The sequence below is a fragment of the Parasteatoda tepidariorum genome, chromosome 10 (genome assembly GCF_043381705.1).
Source record: "Parasteatoda tepidariorum isolate YZ-2023 chromosome 10, CAS_Ptep_4.0, whole genome shotgun sequence".
In the NCBI taxonomy this organism is placed as follows: Eukaryota; Metazoa; Arthropoda; class Arachnida; order Araneae; family Theridiidae; genus Parasteatoda; species Parasteatoda tepidariorum.
In genome coordinates this window covers 6,679,467-6,704,858 of record NC_092213.1, presented here as the reverse complement: position 1 = coordinate 6,704,858, position 25,392 = coordinate 6,679,467, and the positions used below count along the sequence as shown (strand labels likewise).

General features: G+C 29.8%; 1 protein-coding gene and 1 non-coding gene across 3 annotated transcripts in view; both read left to right on the top strand.

The window, feature by feature from the left end:
• The window catches only part of LOC107439618 (zinc finger protein jing), a 198,764-nt gene that overhangs the window by 154,620 nt on the left and 18,752 nt on the right, over positions 1-25,392 (top strand). For both annotated transcript variants that reach the window (XM_043046423.2, XM_016052278.4), the window contains exons 2-3: positions 7,476-8,556; positions 14,812-15,046. In XM_043046423.2, the coding sequence (XP_042902357.1) occupies positions 7,476-8,556; positions 14,812-15,046 (1,316 nt within the window). The remainder of the gene's footprint in view (positions 1-7,475; positions 8,557-14,811; positions 15,047-25,392) is intronic.
• On the top strand, positions 18,656-18,728 carry TRNAK-CUU (transfer RNA lysine (anticodon CUU)). The gene has a single exon. It is a non-coding gene; the product is annotated as a tRNA-Lys (tRNA).

Below are 25,392 nucleotides of genomic sequence, written 5' to 3'. Positions count from 1 at the left end.
GGTATTTTTGCTTTTATGTGCTGTTAAGTATTAGTTTTATTTATTTATTTTTTTTTTGGCAATACGTTTATGTTTTTTTTTCTCTCTTTTTTTTTTTTTTTTTTTTTTTTTTTTTTTTTTTTTTTTTTTTTTTTTTTTTTNATGGAATTGAAAAATGACATTAAGTTGCGCTTATTTTTTAAGCATACTAAAAGTTTTAAGTGTTTTTTCTTTTTCTCTTTTTAAAAAAATATTTTTTGAGTAGATGGTATCAAGCTTTAAAAGATATTTAGAAAATCTGTAATTAAACTATTTTGCATACTTTGTAAATATTTCAATGAAAGTTTATATTATTATGTAATTTGTGATAAATTCACTTGTTTTTTAAGAAAAAGACAAAAACTTTTTTAAAAATGTTTTTCATTGAAGAAGTTTTAATTATCTGAATAAGTTAGACTTTAATAATGAATTATTTTATTTAACTTCATTTTAATTCTTTAATGCTAAAGTAATATGCATAAAAAATCCCTATTTCATTTGAAATAATTTCCTTTTATTTTCCTTAATTTTTCTAATTTTAAAGCATAGATCTCTTTTCATTTAAAAAAGCTTTTATTGTTTTATTTAATTTTGAAAGCTTGAACACCACCCTTTCTAGAATATTAATTTCGAACACGATCACGCAAGTTTTTTTATTAAAGAAGAATTTGTAAGAAGAACTCATATTAAAAAGAGCTTTGTGGAAGAACATATAAAAAGAGCTTTGTGGAAGAACTCATATTAAGGGAGAGTTTTGTGGAAAAACTCGCATTAAAGAAGAGATTAATGGAAGAATAGAGTAAAGAAGAGCTTAATGGAACTGGAAGAACACGTTAAAGTTGAATTTAGTAATATGTTAAATAGTTTAACGGAAAAAGATATTAAACTATATTTCAAACACTCAAATGTCCAGTCTGAAGAAAAACATGCTATTGAAAGTTAATTTATTTTGCCGAGTGTATCAAATACGGTGGATTGCGATTGAAAAAGCATTTATGTTAACAGCCATTTTGTTATTTTGAAAATAAGGTTTTTTTCCCCCTTTAAATTCTCAAAATTGTCCCATCGCCATCTCGCCAAATGCGATAAAATCGTAAATTTTGCGAATAAAATTGTGTTTTGGCTAATGATTTTTTCCCACCGGATAGAAAAAAAAAATATTTAACTATTCAACTCGATCCTTAAGATAACGTCTAAATGAATTCTTCCTAACAAATCAGTATTTTATATTCGATTACAGTAATTTTCGTTAGATGCGCCGCTCGTATTAACCAATTGGAATGGGGTCCAAATATAAGCCGGAAACAAACGACCGTAAAATAGTTTTATATGGGGAAAAAAAATTATCATAAAAAATTGTTACGATTTGCATTTGGCGAATACTTTCGAAAATTGGCGAATACTTTCGAAAATTGGCGAATACTTGGCTAATTTAATACTAATTTAAAATCCTTCGCGCGGACTTAGTGTCCGATAACATATTCTTCCACTAAGTTCTTTAACGTGTATTGCAGTGAGCTTTTAAGTGGTTCAGCTTCCTCTTTGCCTGGTATTTAAATTTTGTACCTACTTTGTAAATTGGCACTTAAACATGCTATTTTTATAGCTCGGTATCGTGTTTCATGCCGAATTCTTGTTAAAGCGGCCGATTCGATCTCTCGCTCATAATCTTGACAGCGAAAGTAATTACATTGGCTTTTAAACTAAATCCTTTTTTAGATGCATTGCTCGTTTTGTATATGTGGTGGGGGGGGTGGGCTATTTAATTCCCATCGCATAAGAGAACTTGTTCGAGCGACTGTGTTAGAACCGCTTGGTTGGTCACCTGAACATTTCCGGCGATTTTCGGCAAGACCATCCTTTATCTATTCCTTTTTTTTTATCTGTTTTATAATCTATTATTCTATTTTGTTCTTCCGTTAGTGCGATATTAGTGAATGCTTTTATCATCTTTCTTTTTCGCGGCGTCTGTTTTCATCCTCCCTTGTTACAGGGTCAGTGGGTCTTTAAGGCGTGGTCTACTTTAAATATCAACATTGTTGTTTTTTGGCTTGTTTAAAATTGATAATAATAATCTAATCATAAATAAAAATCTAATGACGGTGTCCATTGTTGACGGTGCATTATTATTGGCCGGAAAATCACATGATAGGTTCCAGTTTTCCCACATTAACTTTCTGATTGGTTTGGTTGTCATCAGCATGAAATTGACATAAGTCCTAAAGTTGCTATTTTCCTATAAATATTTTGGTGTTTCCCTAATTTAAAGGTTAAAATTACCTCAATACATGATTTATATCCACAAATAGATCTTAATAGTATAAGGGAAATATTTGGAAGTGGGATGTGGTGGCGCAAGTCTTCTTTTTAGTACTTTTAAGTTTAATTGAATAATTTCAACTATTTTATGCCAAGAAACAGCTATTAATGCGAAGCAATCATCGAGATTGGTGATCTTCAGCGAACAGGGCGCTTAGCTCCCTAATAATAATATTGTTTTTCATACAATTTGTGACTGTTTAGAAATTCGATTTTCTAAAAATATACTGCTACGCGATCTGTTACGAGGTACATAAGTTGATTTTCGTTTTCTTGATTTTTTTTGGTACTAAACATTTTTTAATGATATAGTATTATTCGGCAGATCTTTAGAAGCAGAGCATCTTTAGAAAAAAAAAACGGAAAACAAAGGGGTCGCTTAATTAGATGAGAAGAAATAGCGCTTAATAATTTTTTGAACTACTGTGAAATTTTCCTCAAATTCCTAAAGCAATTTTAAAAAAAAACCCTACAAATTGTGGTCCTGAATCGGTAATTAAAAATTAGACATTCGTTAATATTTAGATTTTTTTAAAAATTTAATTTTATTCCAGTTTAAACTCATGAAAACCAATTTGGATGATTCTTATAACGAAAATTGTGCGAAAACCATGATATTTATGAAAAATTTAAAAACAGACGAACGTATACTATTTAACTATATTGCAAAACTGAATTGGTATAATTTGGTAAATTAAAAAAGAATCTAAATTACCGCACGTTTTATATCTCAAGTTGTGTTTGGATGACGGCCTTGTTACTTTGCATGTATCGAAAATTCGTTTCGTGAAAATTCGTTTGTGAAAATTAAATGCGGGGGATTAAAAGCATATTTAGAGGTTTAGTTGAGGGCAGAAAAGTCTTTTAAAAATAGCACAATCGCCCCTAAAACTGGGGTCAATTAGCGATGGCATTAGCCAGCCATCAAAATACATATGAAAGTTTTTCGTGGTATGATGTTACGCCAGTATAAATGTACTAACCAAATTTTTTGTCCTTTTAATTCTGTTTGTTTTTGAGCCATATAGTAAGGATTAATAGTAAGCACTTTTTAACAAATTTGTTCTTTTAACTTTAAAACTCTACACTTTTCACGACAGTGATTTAAATGCTAGGAAATTATCGAATATTTGTAATTTAAGTGATCAATGTTTTTTTTGAAAAAAAATTTTTTATATCCTCCGAGAAATAAAGAAAAGTGCGACAAACAAAAAACGGGCCACCCTGGATAACTTTTGATCTCATGATCGTATCTTCACGTTCTTCTTAATGGTTTCATAGGGGTGACTTCAAATATACTAATTAGTTAATGCAGACGATATTTTAAGTTACGAAATCCGACACAAAAAGTGAGACATTTAATATGAATTTAAAGGTCAGATATTTAAAATTCGATTTTTTAGGAACCACTCGACCCATTTCACACCGATTTGTCCGAGCATCGGACGTAGATCTTATTAACGCTTGGCCACAGAGGCCGTCTCATTGTGTACGTTGACGGGTCTGCGAAAGATAGATATGCACCAATCGGATTCAAAAAAAATTTTGAGTTTGAACTTTGCTTCGTTATTTAACTAACGTTAAAATTAGTTGCCAGGAATCGCTACAAACTAATTTTTTTTTTGTATCGCACTACACTACAAACTACGGAAAAAAGTATCGACTGCAGTAGTTTCGCTACTTCCGACCACTTCTTTTAACCCAGCATGATAACTACTGACAGGGTTGCTAAAAAAGTGGAAAATGTTGAGATAATATTCGTTTGGATGGAGAGAGAAAAAATACCCCACCCGGATTAGTTTAGAACATAGTCCTAAGACGCTGTTTTCACTTTTAATCACAGCTGGCATATTATTTTTGGCGACCTTCTTTGTTTATTTTCTGTAAACTTTGCGGGAGAGCTTATTCCTTCGCATTTAATATACGAGATGCGGTGTTTTTTCTTTGCTCTTTTCATCTTGATGAAGTCTTCTGATGTTTAATAGTCTTCTTTTTTCTGGAAAGTACACGCGAGAGATTGTTTAAGGAAATGAAATTTTATCTATTTTTCTCATCTGTCTGTCATTTTAGATGAATAATCTTGAATATTTGGATTATTTGTTTTTTTAAATGCATACATCATCGACATTTATTGTGACGTCTTTCGATTTGCATTTAATTGCTATAAACTGATAAAAGTTCATGGATAAGCGTTACAATCAATATAAATATCTATATTACTTTGTTTATATTCTTGGTCTTTTGGTCATAAATGTGTCTTCAAGATCTTCGTTTTGCGGTTGAATATTCAAAATTATTGCTAACCTAGGGAAATTTATCAATCTGGAAAATTTAGAGAGTTAATTTAAAACAACCACAAAATCAGGGAAATGAATTAATTTTGATTTGAGGTACCTATAAAGTTCAATATATTCTTTAAAAAAAATGACTTAACAAATTTTTGGAAGAAAAAAAAAAGGTTTATTTGGTTTCTAATAGAAAAATAGCAAGTATATGAGTTATTTTATATCTTACATATAACTTAGGCATAATTAAAGAGGTATGCCTTAGTCTTGTCACTTTTAAGATTTTGGTCGGTTACGCGTTTCACTAACTTTCTCGACAAATTTAATCGTTATAATTTTATCTAAAACTATCAGCTATTCATATTTTCAGTGCAGCATAGTTACTACTTTCTTTAACAACTGTCGTTGTTGTTAATTTATATTTCAAACTATTAGATATATAAATTGCAGTACAGTTGCTTACAGTATCAAAAGTACAAGACGGCAAGGGCAAATTGAAATTGCGATGGTACAACTGCATACAGTATAAACAAAAGCAACACGACGAAGATAAATTGCATCGTGGCCTTATATTTTATACAAACGCTTTCAACAACTATTCACTGTTGCTAATTTATTTTTTAAATCATCAAGTATGCAGTACATATACAGTGTATTTTAATCCATCTAAACCATCAAATTTATGAGATGCAGTACAAACAAAAGCAACACAAGATGACNCCGCAGGTTGTGCACCCCTAATCTAAACCATCAAATTTATGAGATGCAGTACAAACAAAAGCAACACAAGATGACGAAGTCAAATTAAAGCTTCGTGGCCTTATATTTTATACAGACGCCCTCAACAACTATCATTGTTGCTAATTTATCTTTTAAACTCGCAAATATACCTAATACAGTGCTTCTACATTCAATATAAATAAAAACAGTACAAGGTTAAAAACAAGTAATGCCGCAATCCTTCCAGAATTCGCCAAAATACCATTTCTCAGTAAACACACTACTATTTACGTGTGATTGACCGTATTAATTCAAAAAGCTAAAAAGAAAAACACCTTCTCAATCTCACTTTCCGGAGAATCATTTGCATTTGCTTCTTTGTGTGATTTTTCTTTTCTTTCTTTTTTTTTTATTTCATTCCCACCTAATCATTTTACCGGTAAACAGTCGCTCTGCATAATACCCATCAGTTCCACGCACTGTTGAATCGGGAGGAGGACGTGTGTTGTTCATCTCTCCTTTATCGTCTCGCCTATGTCTGGAAATAACAGACACTTGACCGGTCAAACGCCGTACATTTCTCCGTTCCTTCTCCGCACCAAAATCTACTTTCTCCCGCTGCTTTCATTCTGAGAGAACTCATTTCTTCAAACGGTATTGCCAGTTTTGAAAAAGGATTATGTGACGCTGAAATCGTTTGCACTTTTTTTTAAGAAATTGTAAAAATTCTTCAACGCAACTTTGGCGAACTTATAAACGTGATGTTACAAGTAATTTTATGCTTTACATAATTTATTGAAATTAATTGCTATTTGTGTAATAAAGCAATATGCAATTAAACATTTTATCCCAACTATGTGTACCGATGTCGGATATTGTATGAATATTTTCTGTAAAAGAAATTTATTTTTACTTAGTCCATGTGAAGTTGGATCGTTTGTTGTTAAGGAGATGAAGAAATAATTATTCATTTCAGCGAAGTTAAGAAGTTTAATTTTGCTTGGTTTATTCGAATATTATTTTAAAATTATATTGTTTTTTTTTTTCTCCCTCAAATAAATTGCTTTTTTGTGTAACGAAACGGCAGTTAAAATTCTTTACCAGATTGCATATTTTTGAAATCAGAACCAAAGTCGTTTTCTTTTAAGAGAATTGTACCAAAGAACTATTTTATAATTTTAAACTTAGATTCTTGTTTTCAATATGAAAACGCGAAATAAATACTCAGTATTTATTTCATTTATTAGTTTTTTGGACATTGATTTATAAAGTACTATTTTGTTGTGATTAGAGCTTATCTGTCTTTTAGACACCGAAAATATGATTCGAAGTCACTGCTAACAATTTTAAAACGATTTTTTACTCATATCAAGCATTTTTAAAAATTTTAATTAAAATAATTTTAAATATAGGATATTTTTTAGAATGACGGAACAATTTAAAGACTTAATATTAAGCAATCGGTTGCTTAAATTTAGAAAGGTGCTTTGTCCTTTCTTTGTTTTAGATTACCATCATTTCTGTGATGCAATGATTATTTCGCAAGTGTATATGTTATTTATTCTCACTTGAATGAATTCTGGATACAATGAACTAGCTGACTAATAGTATGCGTCGCATCGTTAGTGAAGAATAAATACGTCACAGAAACAATTAGTAACAATATGTCGAAATCGAAAAACCTAGAAGATCAGGCATATTCTATTCTGTTAGTGGTGTATATTTTTTTGATGAATTAGGAACTTTTAATCTTTCTTATTAAAGTAAGATTCTTTGATTTTCTGTACTTGAACTGTTAATAATGAGTAGTGAGTTAAGGTTATTTATTTATTTATTTTTTTTGGTCAAAAGCGCTGGAATAATATATTTTGTAAATGATACTAATATAACTTTTTTATTAAGTGGTTATCTAAAATTCGTTTTAATTCTTTTTGAAAATCTGGAGTTTTTTTAAATTTAAAATTTCTATGTTATTTGATAATGTGTACTTCATAAGTTAAAATCAGTTTGTTGTGCTGACTTATTTATGCACTAAATTTGAGTTTTTGTTTTGCTGACTTGTTTATACACTAAATTCGAGTTTTGAATATGAATACAAGAGTGATCCACTAATAAATGTTTTTTTGTTTCCAGTGTGGTGATAACGAGTAGCGGTGAATCCTGTCAATCAAGCAGCTCGGCCAGCGACATTGCCAGTGAGCCAAGCTCACCGTCGCGGCCCATCACTCCACAATCCATGCCTCCAGTGCCTACCCAACACTGCCCATATGAGTGCCTACGAGCGGACAGTGAGGACAGCGGCCTGGGGCCTAGTCCTGCCAAGTCCTTGGTCAACCCTACCTCTCCAGAGGGATCGATATCTCCCATCCAGTTCGGTCGGTGTGAAGATGAAGAAGAGGATGACCGCTCCGATTCCTTGCTGGACCTTAGTCCTAGGACCGATAATAGTTACGAGTCCGAAGAGAAAGGCTATGTGTCGAACTCACCCGAAGCGGCTCTCCACGAGGATGACCACTTCGAACACTTCTGCCTTCCCCTCGCAGGAAAACCAGCCATTCCACAAAGTCCTAAACTGCCAAACGGCTCTAGTTTTCAGTTCCTGTTATCATCGTCGAACAATTGTGTAAATAGTAATAATCAAACCAGGACTGATGGTTTCTGTGTCCTCAATTGCCACGAAGAGGTCACTCCTCCTCAGTTCCCTTCAATCGAAGTGGATGACCACTCAGTGGACAATGACAACAATACTTCCTCGTTCTTCGGCGAGCAGGCTTGCCGGGATGAGGATTCTTTCCAGATGCCTTTCACCAAAGCCGAATGCATCAAGAGCAACAACGGGTTAAACTTGACCGAAGAGGACCACCATTTTGTACAGAAGGCTCACCTAAATCCTAAAGTGGTCCTCATCAGGTCGGACTTCAGTGGCTATACTGAAGAAAGTAACAGTCACAGTGAGGACAACAGTCGCAGTGTTTGCCATGAACTGAATAGTGACTGTACGTCCTCGAACTGTAGTCAGGTGGGGAGTGTTGACCAACAGAGTGTGTCTGGGGCGAGCCCAGTGGACGATGGGGAGTGTAAATGGTTGAACTGTACATGGTCCTCCGCGGATGCCAACACTGCCATAGACATTTTAGACCATATTCGCGAGTGCCATGTGCAGAATCAGTTGGAGGAAAATAATACTTTTACTTGTTTGTGGATTGGATGCAAGGCAAGTATTTTATCCATTTAATTCACTTTACAGGGTCAGCTCCATACTTTGTATATTTTTAATGTTTTCAAAAGAGCTTACAGTGGTTGTAAATATTTAATTGACAGTCTCTTCCAAAAGAATAGCTGTAGCGATTGATGTTGAAAATATTTAGCTGTGTTGTTCTGTTACAATTAAAAGGAAGTAATTCCTTGACAACAGGCCTTCCTATTATTTTCTGAATATAGGAATACTGACCTTTTTTTTTGTTGTTGTTAAAATATTCATTCGAACCAAACCATTTCAGTACACTCTAGTATTTTTTTTTCTTTTTTAAATTTAAATATTAATTCTGTAAGTCATTTTCAGTAACATTTAAGAGGATTTCAGAAAATCAACTTCCAAATATCCACATACCTGAAAAACGTTTGATTTTAATATAGGATCGTCATAAAGCTGTTTATAGATGTTTCTTCATTGGAATTATCTTTTACAGAGTAAATACATGTTTCATGTTTGTAATCCATAGCTGCCAACTCTACTGGATTTTGCCAGTTTCTCTTGGTCTACTGGTTTAATTAAAATTCTTCTAGTTTTTGTACATTTTAGAAAATTCTCTAAAATTGAGTAAGTTTCCTAAAGAATTCTCTATGTAAATGTAATTTTTGTACAGATTATTACTTGCTAGAATATTGCAATAAGTATTACTAATACATAATGAAGCAAATCTCATTTATAGAAATCAGTTCAAAACTTTTTTGATCTAAAATGTTCAGTTTATTTTTATTCAGAACTCACTTTTTAAATTAATTGAAAAAAATCTTTTAACTATCTTTGATGAATTAAATGCCCATTAATATTCGAAGTTATGAGTAAACACAATACATAACATTTCAAGTATGTTTATTGTCAATCATAACTGGAAAATATTGTAATTTTTCTATTTTGATATTTTGAAAAAAAAATCCCTAGAATTCCCCTATGTATAAAATATTCAGTACATAATGCAACAATTATCATGAAATTTATATTATTTCGTGAAATCTACTGGATTTTTTCCTATCCCTGTTGGCAGCTATGGTAATCGAATATAACATGTAACGACCATATTATTAAGAAGAAACTTGGTTGTAGTACAGTTGGACTTCTATTTAACGAACTTCCATTTTGCGAATTTCTCTATTTTGCTATTTTTTTTTGAGGAACCAAGAACGTTTTAGCAATTTCTTCGTAAAATAATTTCCAAATAGCGAAGCGAATTTTCTACTTAACGAAGTTTTTTTTGAAATCCACTTTCCCTATTTCCCATATTTCAGAAAATTTTAGACTTGTTAACTCATTTTATGGAGGAAATGACCTTGAGTTGATTTTCGAATCCAAACTTGTAAAGAAAGCAGTAAACTCCCTTTTCGTTTGCATTTCAAACGAAAAACTCAGACAAAATTAAGGGATTTTATCAGTATTAATTAAAATTAAGAACACACGTGGTAATGTATGTTTAAAATTAGTTTCATAAAAAATGCAGCTATAATTTATACAGAAATTTGGCTTTTTTAGTGAAAAATGTATGTAGCACTATAGTATAGCACAGTGGTCGGCAAAGTGCGGCTCCAGAGCCGCATGTGGCTCTTTGGCTCCTGAAGTGCGGCTCTGGCACAAATATCCACGGAAGGGGCAATAATATTTTCATTTAAAAAAAAAACTTGGTAAGAAAAAAATCACATCTTATTTTGATAAATTAAAATTCTTCTATAAATCGAGAACATGTATAATGTTTTGTTTAAGTTAAAAGATCGATAGGTAATTAAAATTTTATATTGTTGTAAAAATAAGTAACGGACATCGAGTTTAATTTTATTAGTTTTCGTAAACGTAAACACAAATCATGTACCAACTACCGGCTGAAATTTTTCGTATGTTTTCGGTGTACTCCGGTGTGATTCAAAGGTACCACAAGCATGCGCGCCCATATTTTTTCTAAAGTTAAAGTAGTGAAGGTACATATTGGCATCACAGACAAGCAGTTGCAGTGTGAACAGTTTTGTTTTATCTACCGTTGTCCTGTCTTATTAAAAAGTTTTTGATTTTGAAAGGGACACGTTGTTTCACTTTCCGAGCCTGCTGAAGCATCGCCAAGAAAATAATTCCTCTATTGATAAACACCATTTTAAAACAATAATTTTAAATATGAGGGGGGAAGCATTTCTCAGCAGGTTTCAGGAATTTAAAAACAGCAGAGTAACTTTAGCATTTGTCAAAAATCCTCTTAATGCTGCGATAACCGAGTTGAAATTTTCTCCTTTTGAAATTGACATTGGTAGCTCTGAAATACAATTGCTGGATTTAAAAAACAAGGAGATATAACCCTCTAAATTCGAACGTCTTTGCGTTGAATTGGAAATATTGGAGAAGAAAAAATTTGATCTTAGTTCACAACACAAGTGGTCTGCTTNAAAAAATCTTTTAACTATCTTTGATGAATTAAATGCCCATTAATATTCGAAGTTATGAGTAAACACAATACATAACATTTCAAGTATGTTTATTGTCAATCATAACTGGAAAATATTGTAATTTTTCTATTTTGATGACTATAAGAATCCCTAGAATTCCCCTATGTATAAAATATTCAGTACATAATGCAACAATTATCATGAAATTTATATTATTTCGTAAAATCTACTGAATTTTTTCCTATCCATGTTGGCAGCTATGGTAATCGAATATAACATGTAACGACGATATTATTAAGAAGAAGTTTGGCTGTAGTATTTGATATTTATTGCTATTTAAAAGCATGGGATGGGGGCGAGTTAAAAACAAGAAAGAGATAAAAATAATTTTTTTGCTGGTCACTTTTAAGAATTTTTTATTCTTATGTGTGAAATTTAGAAAACTATTGTGGCTTTGTCATTTAATTTTATCCCCCTCAAAAATCGGCGCCCTATGACGCCCAAAGTGAAAGGAAAATAAATAAATAAAACACTTTTTAAATTCTATTATTGACGTCAAAAGTTGTTGTCTTCAAAATAAAAATGTTAATTCTCAAATCGACTATTTGTCGGTCGATTCTGTCTGAAGGGGGAAAAAGGAGGTTATATTTCTGTCGTAGACAATTTTTTTCTTTATGTGAAATTGTAATAAATATGTATTTTATAATATCGCGTGATATAACTTTAACTCGTCGCCAATGAAATCCGATAATTTCGAGTTTCATCGAATTTTCTTAGGATAATAAATAATGATAAACCATTAATTATTTTTTACGATTGTTGGAGAACTTATTTAAACAAACCATCCATACTTTTAAGAGAAAGTAAGGAGGAACTTTTATAAGATAAACTTTTGTTTTTAGGAAACCAAACCGATGGAATTGACGCAATAATGAAAAAAAAATTCCTAGAGAAAAAAGAACGAAAAGTAATAATGGAAAAAAGATTGTTAGAGAACTTATTTAAACAAATCATCCATCTTTTTAGTATATCATGCAACAATGCTTTAATTAATCAACTTATTATTACTATTTTCAAAAAATTGGATTCAATCGGCTCTTGTAACTGCTTCCAACAATTTACATCCTATATTTCGGTTAGCTTCCAGCTCTAATAGATTGAATAATTTTCTACGGGATTATTAAAGAAAGACTTTTAGGAAACCAAACCGGTCGAATTGGCGTAATACATGAAAAAACTTCCAGAATCTTCATGGACTGCGTCCTCGATCTTTTTAAGATCTTGTCATTTGAGATAGTTTTACAGTGCCCTTATTTCCCTCTGTGTACATAGTTTCAAGGATGAAAAAGATAGATTAGCGAAATAAAATGTATCTTTTTTTTTCCTTTCTCGTTCCACGAAATTTATGTTTGTAGTAGGTTAGTGACCCTCGCATAAAGCTTAGAAAATATCAAAACCTGAGTTTATCTCTTTTTTCTTCTTCTTTTTGACTGGGTGATAAAATATTTGTAAGATGAAGATTTCACTCAGGAATGAAGTTTAATAATAAATTCATCTCTTGTTTAGTGGTTTTGAAACACTGACGTTATGAATGCTTTATTTCTTTATTGACTTTCTTTTATTCATTAATTCTCACAAAATTAATTCATTTGTAAGAAATTTAATTATGTTATACAGCAGTGTTTCCCAAAGTGTTGGTACGTGTTCTTATGGGAAATATCTTGCAACAAACGAAAATTTCACTAAATTTTATTTAAAAACAAAGCTAGCCTTGAAAATTGAAGATTACATATTTTTCTATTGGCTATTCTTCGCAGAGTTAACAGTTAATAATTAATGGTGTCAACAGCCAGTTGTGATTTTTGACTTTCGTGCAATTTTTTTATAGTGAAAAATGTATTCAATTTTTTTATTAGTGGTACACGGCATTACGAAAAATTTAGAAAGAGTACGCAAAAGTCATAAGTTTGAGAAACACTGTTATACAGTATACTCTCAAAGTTTAAGGGGCGCTAAAAAAATTTCGAGGACAGCAAGTTCAGAACTAAATTTGTTTTAAAAAGTAAATATATGTAATATATATTCTAAAATATTACTCTAAAACGTAGAGTCAGGAAACATAAGAATAACTACTAATACATATGTTTGTAATGATACTCGACTTTTAAGTCTAAATACAACAATGATAATTTTATTTTTAAAAGTAAGGCCAAATAGTTATGCATTAAATAAAAATTGGTTTACAATAAACTTACATCGTGATTTTTCCGAAAAAATTCATTTTCTATTTCGAAAAAAATTTGACATAACAAGGTTTTGAAAAGAAACCCTTCGACTTAAGAATTCAAATTAATATTATGTGGATCTGACAAGGTGTGGATATATAATATTTTTGAGATATCGAAGTTCCAGATATCGAGAGTATATTGTAGTAAGAAGCTCTCCAGAATATGCTTTTAATATTTTTAATTTTCATAAACTAAAGATGAATATTTGCTCTAGTCTATTTGACATTATCTTTCGACGCATGTAAAATACAAGACCGTCATCCAATCAGAACTTGAGATTTAAAGAGTGCAGTAATTTAGATTCTATTTTAATTTTTCTGACAAAATTATACCAATACAGTCTTGCAATCAGTAGTTTATGAATGGAAGTTAAATAGTATTCATTTGTCAGTTGTTAAATTTTTCATAAATATCTTACTGTGCCAGTTACCAAGAACCATCCAAATTGGTTTTCACTAGTTTAAACAGTAATAAAATTAAAGTTTAAAAATTAAAAAAAACTCGCAAATGTAGTTTTGAATAACTGATTCAAAACGGCAAATAGCAGTTTTTTTCTTGCTTTAAAGTTTTGAGAAAAATGTTATAGAATTTTGTCAAGCTTTTCTCCTTATCTAAGAAATCTACACCTTTATTTTCAGTTTTTTTAAAAAAAAATTTTTATGTGCTGATTAATATTATATCACCGAAAGTTTGTTTAGTACCAAAAAATATCAAGAAAATAAAAATAGAAATTTTACCTAAAATCCAAGATGGCGCTGGTAGAGATTTATGCTCCTTCAGTTTTTGTGAAAACAAGAATTTAGCCAAATTATAATGAACTTACTGTCATTTATAAACGTTCCTATAAATTATAACTTACTCAGTATAATTAATTACAGTATTTTTGGGTTATGCGTACAGAGGGATCCAAATTTTATCTATACTCATACCTTAAAAAAAATAAAAAAAATCTTATGTTTGGACGGAGGACACTTTATTACAAATCTAAAATCAATAATGTAACCAAGAAGTATCAATAGAGGGACACTTTTTTTAATACCGAAACTATACAATGTATCGTGAGGAAAGTGTCAATGGACTAGCCCTTCATTAAAATTATAATACATTTATACATTGTCAGGGAAGTATATATGGGCTAGCCCTTTATTTAAATTATAATACATTTATACATTATCAAGAAAGCGTCAAATGATTAGCCCTTCATTAAAATTATGGAACATTATGGTCATTGTCAGGAAAGTATCAATGGAGTTAAGATACACATTTATAAGACTGACTCTTAGCCCAACTAAACTCCCATGATTTTCTTTTGTATCAGAGTCTGTCCAAAGCAATTTTAATCTATAGAGGTGTCCTACCCGCTATGGCGGCTGAACTAAATCATTTGTCCTCCATCAATCGATCACTCTTGTGCTATTCATGCACGATTTGAAGGCAGGTATGTTTAATGATCTCAACTTGGACATCTAAGTTCCATCGGACTTTTGATAGAAGGCGCAATTTCGGCCAAAATTCATTATTCCCTGTCTTTCCAGGTTTTCGAACGCACGTCTTGTTCTCGGAGCTGGCTAGACAGGCACATCCTTTTACACGGTGGAAGCAAGCCTTTTCGATGTATTGTAGATGGTTGCAATCAACGATTTGGATCGGAAGTAGTTCTCCAAAGACACGTTAATTCACATTTTCCTCAGTCCAGGAGCAACAAAGGCAACGACAGCTCCAGACTGTATCGTAAAAGAAGGCACAAACATCGGAAAAGGCCACAATTTCGTGAGTAGAATTTTGTATTTTAAGTGACTATAATTCGTGTTTATGTTTCCTTGTATATCTCTTCTCCGTGTTTATTATTAATCTTATTGACATAGCTGCTAGCTCGACTGGATTTTCCTGTAGACTACTGGATTTTGGCAGTTTCTCCTGCTTTACTGGTTAAATAAAAATCCTCCTGGTTTTTATACATTTTAGAGAATTCCCTAAAATTGAGTAATTTTCCTTACAAAATCCCTATTGAAATAGAATTTTTTCACCTATTATTGCTGGCTTGAATATTTATATAAATATTACGAATACATAATGAAGCGAGCCTCATTTATAAAATTCAATTTAAAAACTTTTTTTTTGTTCTAAAATATTAAATTTATTCTTATTCAGAACTCCCTTTTTAAATTAATTAAAAAAATGTAACTATCTTTGATAAATTAAGTGCCTATTACTAATCAAAATTATGACTAAACATAATACGTAACATTTAAAGTTCATTTAATGTCAATCATAATTGGAAAGTATTGCATACAAGATTGCACTTGAGATTTTTTTCTATTTTGTTGACTATAAAAATCCCTAAAATTCTCTATGTGTAAAATATTTAGTACAGCATACAACAATTGTCATGAAATTTATATTATTTCGTGAAATCTACTGGATTCTTTCCTATCCTCGTTAGCAGCTATGTATTCATTATTCTCTTTTCAGGAAGCCGTGTTTTTTTAACAAAATTTCTCTTTATTTCAGGGGTTATTATTGTTCTAAAATTTAAATACCATACTCTTTAAATACCATATCATAAAAACCATACTCTTTGATAACCCTGATTATTTTTCTACTTAACAGAAAGAATCCATTTTGTAATTCATATGTGTGGATATTATGGTAGACTGATAACATTAATTTCTTATACATATTTGAAAAAATCAGTGAAAATTTTTACAATATCTACTTTGTTTTATTTATCTATTAATTTTTTGGTATTTAAATATTTAAACACTAAACTGCGAAATGAAACATAAAATCGTTAGATTAAGATGGAATATCCGAAATTCAATAGTTAAGTGCGAGTCAATTAAAAAAGAAATGTCAAATCTATTTACATATTTTTTATTTATTTTTCTTAGAATTTAGTCTACTATTGCACGAATGGCTTCATATGTCTGATACGTTTAATTGGCTATAAATTTCTTAACTTAAATTGTAGAAATTAAACATTTGTCCATTTTTGTTCTCATAGTTTCACACGTCAATTTGAAATGCTACCCTTATTATAAAATTTTTCATCCGAATTTAAACAGAAGTTTCATAATAAACTAAAAGGAAACCTCTTTGCTAGTTTTAAAAAAAAATCATAATTTTAATGAATAAAAAATAATAATATTCAATGTCTTCTGTTTTCCTGTCTTTAAATGATCTGGACATAGAAATGAAATAGAACACAACTTTCAGTTATTAATGCCTTCATTTAACGTAATCGGACCATTTATCACTACTAGACTAACAAAGGAAATATAAAAAGCATGAAAAATCGTTTGCAAACTATTTCCCCTTTGCATTCATTATTATCTTGTTGTCCAGGGAAACGCTTTTCTACCTTGACTAGAGTTTCAAAAACAATAATGGCAACGACTTTATATCGTGACTTGCTTTTGTTGAACTAAGCCGATATGACTGAATGATCACAAATAGTTTGCATTAATTTTGCCCCATATGGTCAATTATGTATTCCACGGGGAGAAATATATGCATAATTAGGTTTAAATAAAATAGTTCTATTTCAAAATATGAGAGGGATGTTAGACACGCGGAGTAATATATATAATTTAAGTTCTATTAAGCAAGTTTTATTTGGCTAAGAATGACGAAAAAATCTACTTAATTAAATCCTAAAAAATGGAGTTCAGATTTGAAATTATACGTATTGATTAATATTTCTTTTGCTAAAATACGTGTTTTACTTGGTAATATAAAAAATTTGCATAATTAATTCTTAAATATTTATTTTAAATCTAAAATATTAACATGTAATTGAATTTCGTGCATTGATTGAAATTTTATGCTTTACATTATTAATAATGTATTTGTTAATGATTCTAGTGCTGAAATGCAAATTTTTATAATGATGCAATTATCGATGATAATTCAAGTGCTAAAATCCAAATATTAACAGAATAAAGAATTGCTGAATCACATACAAAAATTCTCTTTACGAAATTTTAAAAAGTAGATATCAGATTTAAAATGCCATAATAATAATAATGCAATGTTTGATTAGACTAATGGTTCAAGCAAATTGCTCATAAAAATTTGCTCAATGAAATTAAGCAAATATTCATGTGCGATTAATTAATAAGTATACTTAATCAATAAATACAAGTATTAATTATTAATAAGTAAGAATTAAGCATTAATAAGTATAAATACTTAATTGCTTAAATCTAAAATATTAACATGTAATTGAATTTCATGGATTGACGTGTTTCATTATTAGTAATGAATTTATGACTCAATGCTAGAACGCAAATTTTTATGAGTAAAGAATCGAACACAAAATTAGTTTTTAGCGAAATTTTAAAAAATATATACCAGGTCTGAAAAAGCATAATAATCTTACAGTTATTTATAATGATTCTAGTGCTAAAAAGCAAATTTTATTTAGATAACTATTTCAGATAAAGTTATTTTTCAGATTCCAGAACTAGAACTATATCTTGATAATGCCTTTATTGATTTATAAAACGTTTTTTTAATCAAAGAGGTATTACATGTCCCATTTTTGAAGAATTCTTTGTATTTCTACTAAAGCAACTAAACTTTAACACAATTTTTTTTATAAACCTTAGTGTTTTTTAAACAAAATTTTCATTAAAAGAAAATCATAAGTCATGTTAATATAGCGTTTAAAAATGTATACCCGTAGGACATTTTGTATTTTTATATTAATTATAATAATTAATTTGTTATCTTCAGTTTAAACGTGCGAATTGAAAATTCAGAGAAAATATATATTCTTAAATGAGAGATCAAGTTTTGTAAGAAAACAAATTTAAGTAGTTTTGACCTTCAATGAATATAAAAATGCGTGAGCGAAATATTATTTACACACCTGCAAATTTCTTTTTTATTATTATTATTATTTTTTTCTGAGTCTTTTGCACGTGCGGGCGTTTTCAAGCAGTGTTTAGGCGTCACTCAAATTGTGTTTTTAAGTGAATAGGTTAAATGTGTTAAACTTGTTTTCATTGATGTTTTCATTTGTCGTATTTCATTTGTCATCATTTTCCCAGGATAATTATTTCTAAATTTTCCTCAAGTTCGATATTACCCGATTTATAGTAAGGTAGTTTTATTTCAACAACAACTATAAGGTAACTTTTATTTCATTTGTTAACATATTGTTGCGCCAAATAACGCATTCAAATTTAATTTCTGAAATATGTTGACTTAGCAGAAAGAATAATTTCAATTGAACTCTATAATTCACATTCCTATTAAACATGTTGAATTATCTTAAATGGAAATCTGTCCATTTTTTAAAACTGTTACTTCGTTTTAAGGATTATTTTTTTTAGATAAGCCTATATCAAACTTTTATCATCTCTAGATGCATGTGCCCGGCTAGCTCAGTCGGTAGAGCACGAGACTCTTAATCTCGGGGTCGTGGGTTCGAGCCCCACGTTGGGCGTTTTCCTTTTTTAATGAAAAAGATATTTCTTAAATTTCTGTTGGTTTACTTGTAGATCTAAAGTGTGTATTCTTGCAAAAACGGTTATTCTTGTGATTATTTTATTTTTAAAATCAGATTTTTGTTATTTTTTTTCATTTAAAACTCGAAATAATAAAATTTGAATTAAAAAGTTATTGCGATTCTCTTCTAAACGTGTATTTAAAACCTAATAATCTTTTTAAAAATAAAAGTGAATAATGCATGATTTTTCAGGTCTAACATAACATTTTTTGCAGTTGACGAATTGTGTACAATTGAAAAATTATAGAAAAAGCAAATTTGTATCAAAGCAATGCATAATTGCATCGTATTTATTTTTGTTTCCAAAAGAAATTAATTAAATTCTTTTCTTTCAAGTCTTTTTATTATCATTATTATTTTGTGGAAACATAACTCAAATTCATAATTTTTTTTTCTCGTCAGCAAAAGTAAAGGAATATTAAATCCATTTTTATCGCTAGGTTGCTAAGCAATTTAATAATTTCTATATATAAAAAAAAAGTGTTTATTTTTTTAAAATAACGTAAAAATTAATTTAATACTTATTGTCTCGAAAATTGGCGATATCTCGCCAAATAAAAAAAATCCAAACAATGTTAATTTGTGACCCAACAAACTATTGGTTTGATCAATCAATGATAAAAGAGAAGACAAGAGGCCATGACAATGACCTACACACAACACTACACCCCATAAGATTTTTTTCTTTATTTCCTTCAGCTATATTATCATCATTATTATTTTATTTTTATTATTATTTTTTCGTGTTAACGTGAGACCGGTTTTGGTTATTTTGTTGGTGTATTTTATTTTACATCGGCCATTTCCCTTTCTACCTACGAAATTTGCTTTCCCCCCCTCCCCCTACTTACAACGAGTGTAGCTTGTCTACCGGCTTATGATTGGTTGGTTGAACTGTTCCCTTGGCAACCGACCCACCAATCCAATGGCCTGTTGACTGACTGCTTGTCGGAACTGTTTTAAATGGAAAGTAGTTTTAGTTTATCAGATATTATTAGGAATCTTCTTTCGAGAGGAATTACAACTCCTTGTAGCTTCTGTCTTTTTTTTTTTAGAACGAAAATTGATTTTTTTTTCTTCCTTTATCTTGAAATTAAGATATTTCTCTTTTATTGTATCGAAATTTTTCAGTTAAACATTGTTCATCGTTTTGTTTGAGTCTATTCATATTTTTTTTTTGAGCTTAGTTTAAAAAAAATTTTTTTTTGCATTATTTAATTTATATTGCCTAGTCTTACATTAAATAACTATTATAATTTTTTTTCTTTTTTTTACTAAGTAAATGAAATACTATTTATATCGAAATTGATAAAATTTAATAGAAATAATTTAACACTTATATCTTTTTTTTCTTTTCATTTTTATTATTTTATTATTATTTAAAAAATTTTCTTAAAATAAATACCTATTTTACGATTTATATATTTAGTTTTACGTTGGTTCAGTAAAAAGTTTTTTTACACATAATTTTTCATGGTTTTTTATTTATTTTTTATAGATATATACTTTGTATAAATTGAGAAGTTAGAAAATTTGGAACAAACCCTCTAATCTTTGAAATTAAAAGTCTTTTTGCCATTGTAATAAATACGTTAATTGCTGAAATTTTGAACAAAACAAATGTCTGTTTAAAGCTGTAATCAGTATTTAAACTCTTCAGACTAGGAATTCTGTCTTCATGGAAATTTTTGTTTTTGTTTTTTTGTTAAAGAATTAATTGAACTTTTTTAAAATTCAAGAATTGAAAAATTGCACTCAAATTATGTTTAGAAAAGTTTAAAAGTTTTTAAATTATATTGTTTACTGTTATTATTATACATATAAAGTACAATTTTGTAAAATAGATTAAAAGACATAGTAAAAATTAGTTTTAATAGTTAAGTAAAATCAGTTTTTGATTCAACCACATTCCTTGTTTAAGGACTTATAATGAAAAGAGTAGCTAGACGTTTGCACTTTAAAAGGTGAATAGTTTCTATCATTAGCTACCACTATCAGTTTAAAAAAGTTGCACTGATTTCATTTCGATATGTTTTCAAAAAGTTAACCGACAAGTACATCCCCCTTTTTTGATGTGTGTTTTAGAGGTGTTTAGCTGTAATAAACACAAGCACAAATATATTTTTTATTTCAGTCAAAATTTAAAATTTTTATGTTTATTTAAAAGTCCAGGTGTAACACCAGGAGTTGACATACTTCTAATACCGCGTGAAAAGCAATCGCATAGCAATTTTTTTTCTCCATCTAAATAAGTAATTTAGAGCTAGAGAAAAATTTATGAAGCTGAAAGAATTTTCCATGAAGAGAAAGTTATATTGCCATAATGTGTTCTATAATAATAATTCATGAATTATAAATTTTAAATTATTTATGAAGGCGAAAGTATTTTGCATGAAGGGGAAGTTATACTACCGTAATTTGTTCTATAATAATAATTCAATAATTCGAAACTTTGAATTTTAAATTGTTTATGAAGGTGAAAGAATTTTCCATAAAGAATTTCTTTCATGCAGGGTGAGCTATACTGCCATAATTCGTTATAAAATAATAATTCATGAATTTTAAATTATTTATGAAGGTGAAGGAAATTCCCATGAAAGGGAAGATGCACTGCCATTATTTGTTCTAAATAAAAATTCATGAATTCTGAAATTTAAATTTATTTATGAAGGTGAAAGAATTTTCCATGAAAGGGAAGACATGATAATTTGATAGTTCTGAACTTTTGTTTATTTATGAAAATCAAAGAATTTTCCAAAATTTTTCCCGTCATTTTAGAGGGAAAAAATAAAACTTTAAATTAACGTTGAAGCATCGTGATTCTTTTAGTTTAGGCAAAAATGAAGTGATGCTTAATTCTCAAACGCGGGGGAAAAAAAAAAGTTTTTGTTTTTTCGCAGACGATAAATTTGTAATAGCGCTTGATTTAGAAGGCATCGTAAAGTTCCTATTGTTCTTTAAATTGCATCAGGTGTTCAATTCAATTAAGGGGTGTCGTCAAATAATCTGTGATTTCCGCCACTTCCTTCCACCGATTACAATCTATGTTTACAGAACTATCACGAAATATGTATGTTGCATCTTGCATTCCCCTCACGTTGCATGCTGCTATCGTCGAACGCGAGAAAGTCGCAAATCACCCGGAGTTGACTTTATGTTATCCTGATCACGTTTTAGGGCGAAAGGAAATCAGAGGCTGTGGGGGATAATTAATTTATGTCACTTCAACTTATAATTGAAAGGAAGACGGGTTTTGGAATTTTATTTCTATTTTTAAAAGTGATCTAATGGATTTTTTTTTCAGTTTATAAATATTAAATACAGATAGAAGGAAAGACTCCTACGCTATCTCTATGGGAACATATCTATTTCATAAATTGTACTTGCAGACAGGTGATAAAATGAAATGTTACGCTATTTCTTTTGGAAAATGCGTGTGTATCTCATAAATACAGATGGATGATAAAATGATGTGAATCCTACTATGCTATCTCTGTGGGAATATAAGTAGATATTTCATAAATACTATATACAGATGGACTACAAAATGTTACGGACACAATTATGCTATCTCTAGGGTATATTTTGTATGCATATATACTGGGAAATTTTTAATAACTGGTAAGAGTCGCGCTTGAAAAAGGTTTTATCGCTCGAAAGAGTTTAAATGACGAAAATAATAGGAAAGCTCTCTGGGTGCATTCATTTAACATATTTCTAGCATTTAGATTCTTATTCATTGATACCGAATTCCAATTTAATGTATATCTTGTAATTTGATTCTTATTCATTGATACTGAATTCCAATTTAATGTATTTCTGGCATTTTGATTCTTATTCATTGATACAGAATTCTAATTTCATGTATTTCTTGCATTTTGATTCTTATTCATTGATACCGAATTCCAATTTAACGGATTTCTTGCAATTTGATTCTTATTCATTGATACAGAATTCTAATTTCATGTATTTCTTACAATTTGATTCTTATTCATTGATACCGAATTCCAATTTAATGTATATCTTGCAATTTGATTCTTATTCATTGATACTGAATTCCAATTTAATGTATTTCTGGCATTTTGATTCTTATTCATTGATACAGAATTCCAATTTAACGTATTTCTTGCAATTTAATTCTTATTCTCTGATACCGAATTCCAAAAATTTATTTTTTATAGAACAAATGTGTTCTATTTCTTTAAGAGATGCTTTTTTACCTTCAAATCGGGGTCTGTTTAACATCAAACAAATTGAATGTTGTTTCAAAACAGTTTCAAACGTTAGCATCTGCTCCCTTGGAACTAAAAGCTCGCATAAAAGGTTTAAAAACTGATAAGAATACATGTTCTTATCCAACCTTCACCCAAACTAGATAAGATTTTGAGAAGGTGAGGTACACACACATTATATTCTGTGCCTCCCTCAGAAGGTGACATTGCCATTTCTACTTCCGGTTTTTTCCCTCCTCTCTTTCCCAAAAATTTTCCTCATTTTCTCCTCCTTAAGAATTCCCTGGAAGGCTTTTATTTAGGGAAAAAATTATTATTAAATCCATTTCTATTGAGAGAAGAAAGGGAATTTTTTTTTGTTAGAATGAAAACCTGCCGCCGGTGTTAGTCAAAGTTCTGTAGTATTATTAGCGTAGTTTTATGACGTGATGTTAGAACTGTGGGGCGGTCATACAATAGAACCAGCTGGCGCAATTCTGACGTCACGACCGGAAACGGTGTCGTCATCTGGAGTAGGGAGAGGAGGACGTGGGAAAGGCATCTAGGCGGAGTGCAAAGGGGCCAAGGTGCGCGCGTGTGATAGGGGGTATGGAACATTCACTTAACCCCCCTTTTTTTTATACCGTCACTTGTTCTGATTTTTTTTTTTTTTTTTTTTTTTTTTTTTTTTTTTTTNTTTTTTTTTTTTTTGAAAAATGTGGAGCACTGACTGATCTTTTGTTGTGATTTAAATGCTTGGACGATTTTATGGAATGTTAATATCGAATTTTAATTCAAATTATTTAAAATCTCTGCAAGTGCGTCATTTTCATTATAGAATAAAAATGAATCACTTGTTTTCCTTTTAATCATCTTTAACCAAGAAATTTAAAACGTATATTGAATAGCTTCAATCCCCTTTCACGCACTATTTTTATGAAACTTATTTTTCATATTTTTTTTCTCATTATTTTGTTTTAATTTAGGTCAAAACAAGTAAAAAATATTATATTTAGCATTTTAATAACATGGTCATGTAATACAGCATAAAACACCAATGTCTTTTTCTGCTTTAAAGGAAAAAACTCCCAAACGCGGCTCACTTCCAAACAATAATTTTTCAAATTTCCTCTCATTTGCAGTTATTTAAGTCTAAGCGAAACAGTTATTCGTCAATGAAATTCTTTAAATTTCAAAATCTATTATTGATACGTGAATGGGAAAGAATTCGAACTACTTTTTGGATTTTACATTGTAGTTCACTATTAAGTAACATATCTTTTTAGTATTGTTTTTTAGTAATATTAGAGACTGTTTTTTTATAATTAAAAAATACGAAAATATGTTTTTGCTTCTTAATAGAGTGTCAGAAAAGAATATATAAATGGGTCTCACTTGGAATTTTTATATTCATTGAAATTAAATGTCAAAGAACACCTTGAGATAGGTTGATCTGAAATAATCAATAAAAGAGACGTTAGATGATGTCTGAATGTTGAACATCAGATTAAATCTTTTTTTGGAAGCCGTTTTCGAAATGTTTACTAGTTGGGGGTGGGGGGAAATGTTACTCAGTTTAGTTTTTAGCATATTTTTATGTGTACATACCCAAAATACTTGTGTAACTTGTAATCGTAAAGAAAACACGATCTCTGAAAAGGGATTCCGATAATGTTGCATAAGTGATAAATCGAGCGCTCTTCGTAGCATAAACTCTCATCGTAATGTGTGGACAATCCGTAATAAAATTAGTTACGTTGAGACAATTCTTTATTCTGAATTATTATACAAAAGCATTTTTAAGTTAAGCTAAATATGAAAGCTTTAAGTTAAGCTAAATTTGAAAGCTACTTTATACGTATTTTATAGGAAAAATAACTATCTTAAAAAATTCAAAATTAAAAAAAAAAAAAAAAAAAAAAAAAAAAAAAAAAAAAAAAAAAAAAAAAAANAAAAAAAAAAAAAAAAAAAAAAAAAAAAAAAAAAAAAAAAAAAAAAAAAAAAAAAAAAAAAAAAAAAAAAAAACGCTGAATGGGATAACTGCAAGTGACGTAGTGTGGATATCTCGATCCTGATGGGTTGTTGAAACGTGGCATTTGTTTACGTTAGCACTTGTTCTTTCGATTCTATTTCGAGTAAGCCAAGCCCATCAAGTATCGATTCTCTTGATTGACTCATTTCATATTCTTTCGCAAATATTTTAATTTAACACTATATTTCTTACTTAACACAAAGACAGGCAAGTAGCCTTGTAGAACATAAACAAACTAATTATAAATCGAAGTTGCCAGGTACACAAAATAAAAATATATCACGGTTACAATAATATATTAAATCCGAGTTTGGTAAAAGATGAAGACGAAAAAGATAGTATTTTAACGAATTCGACG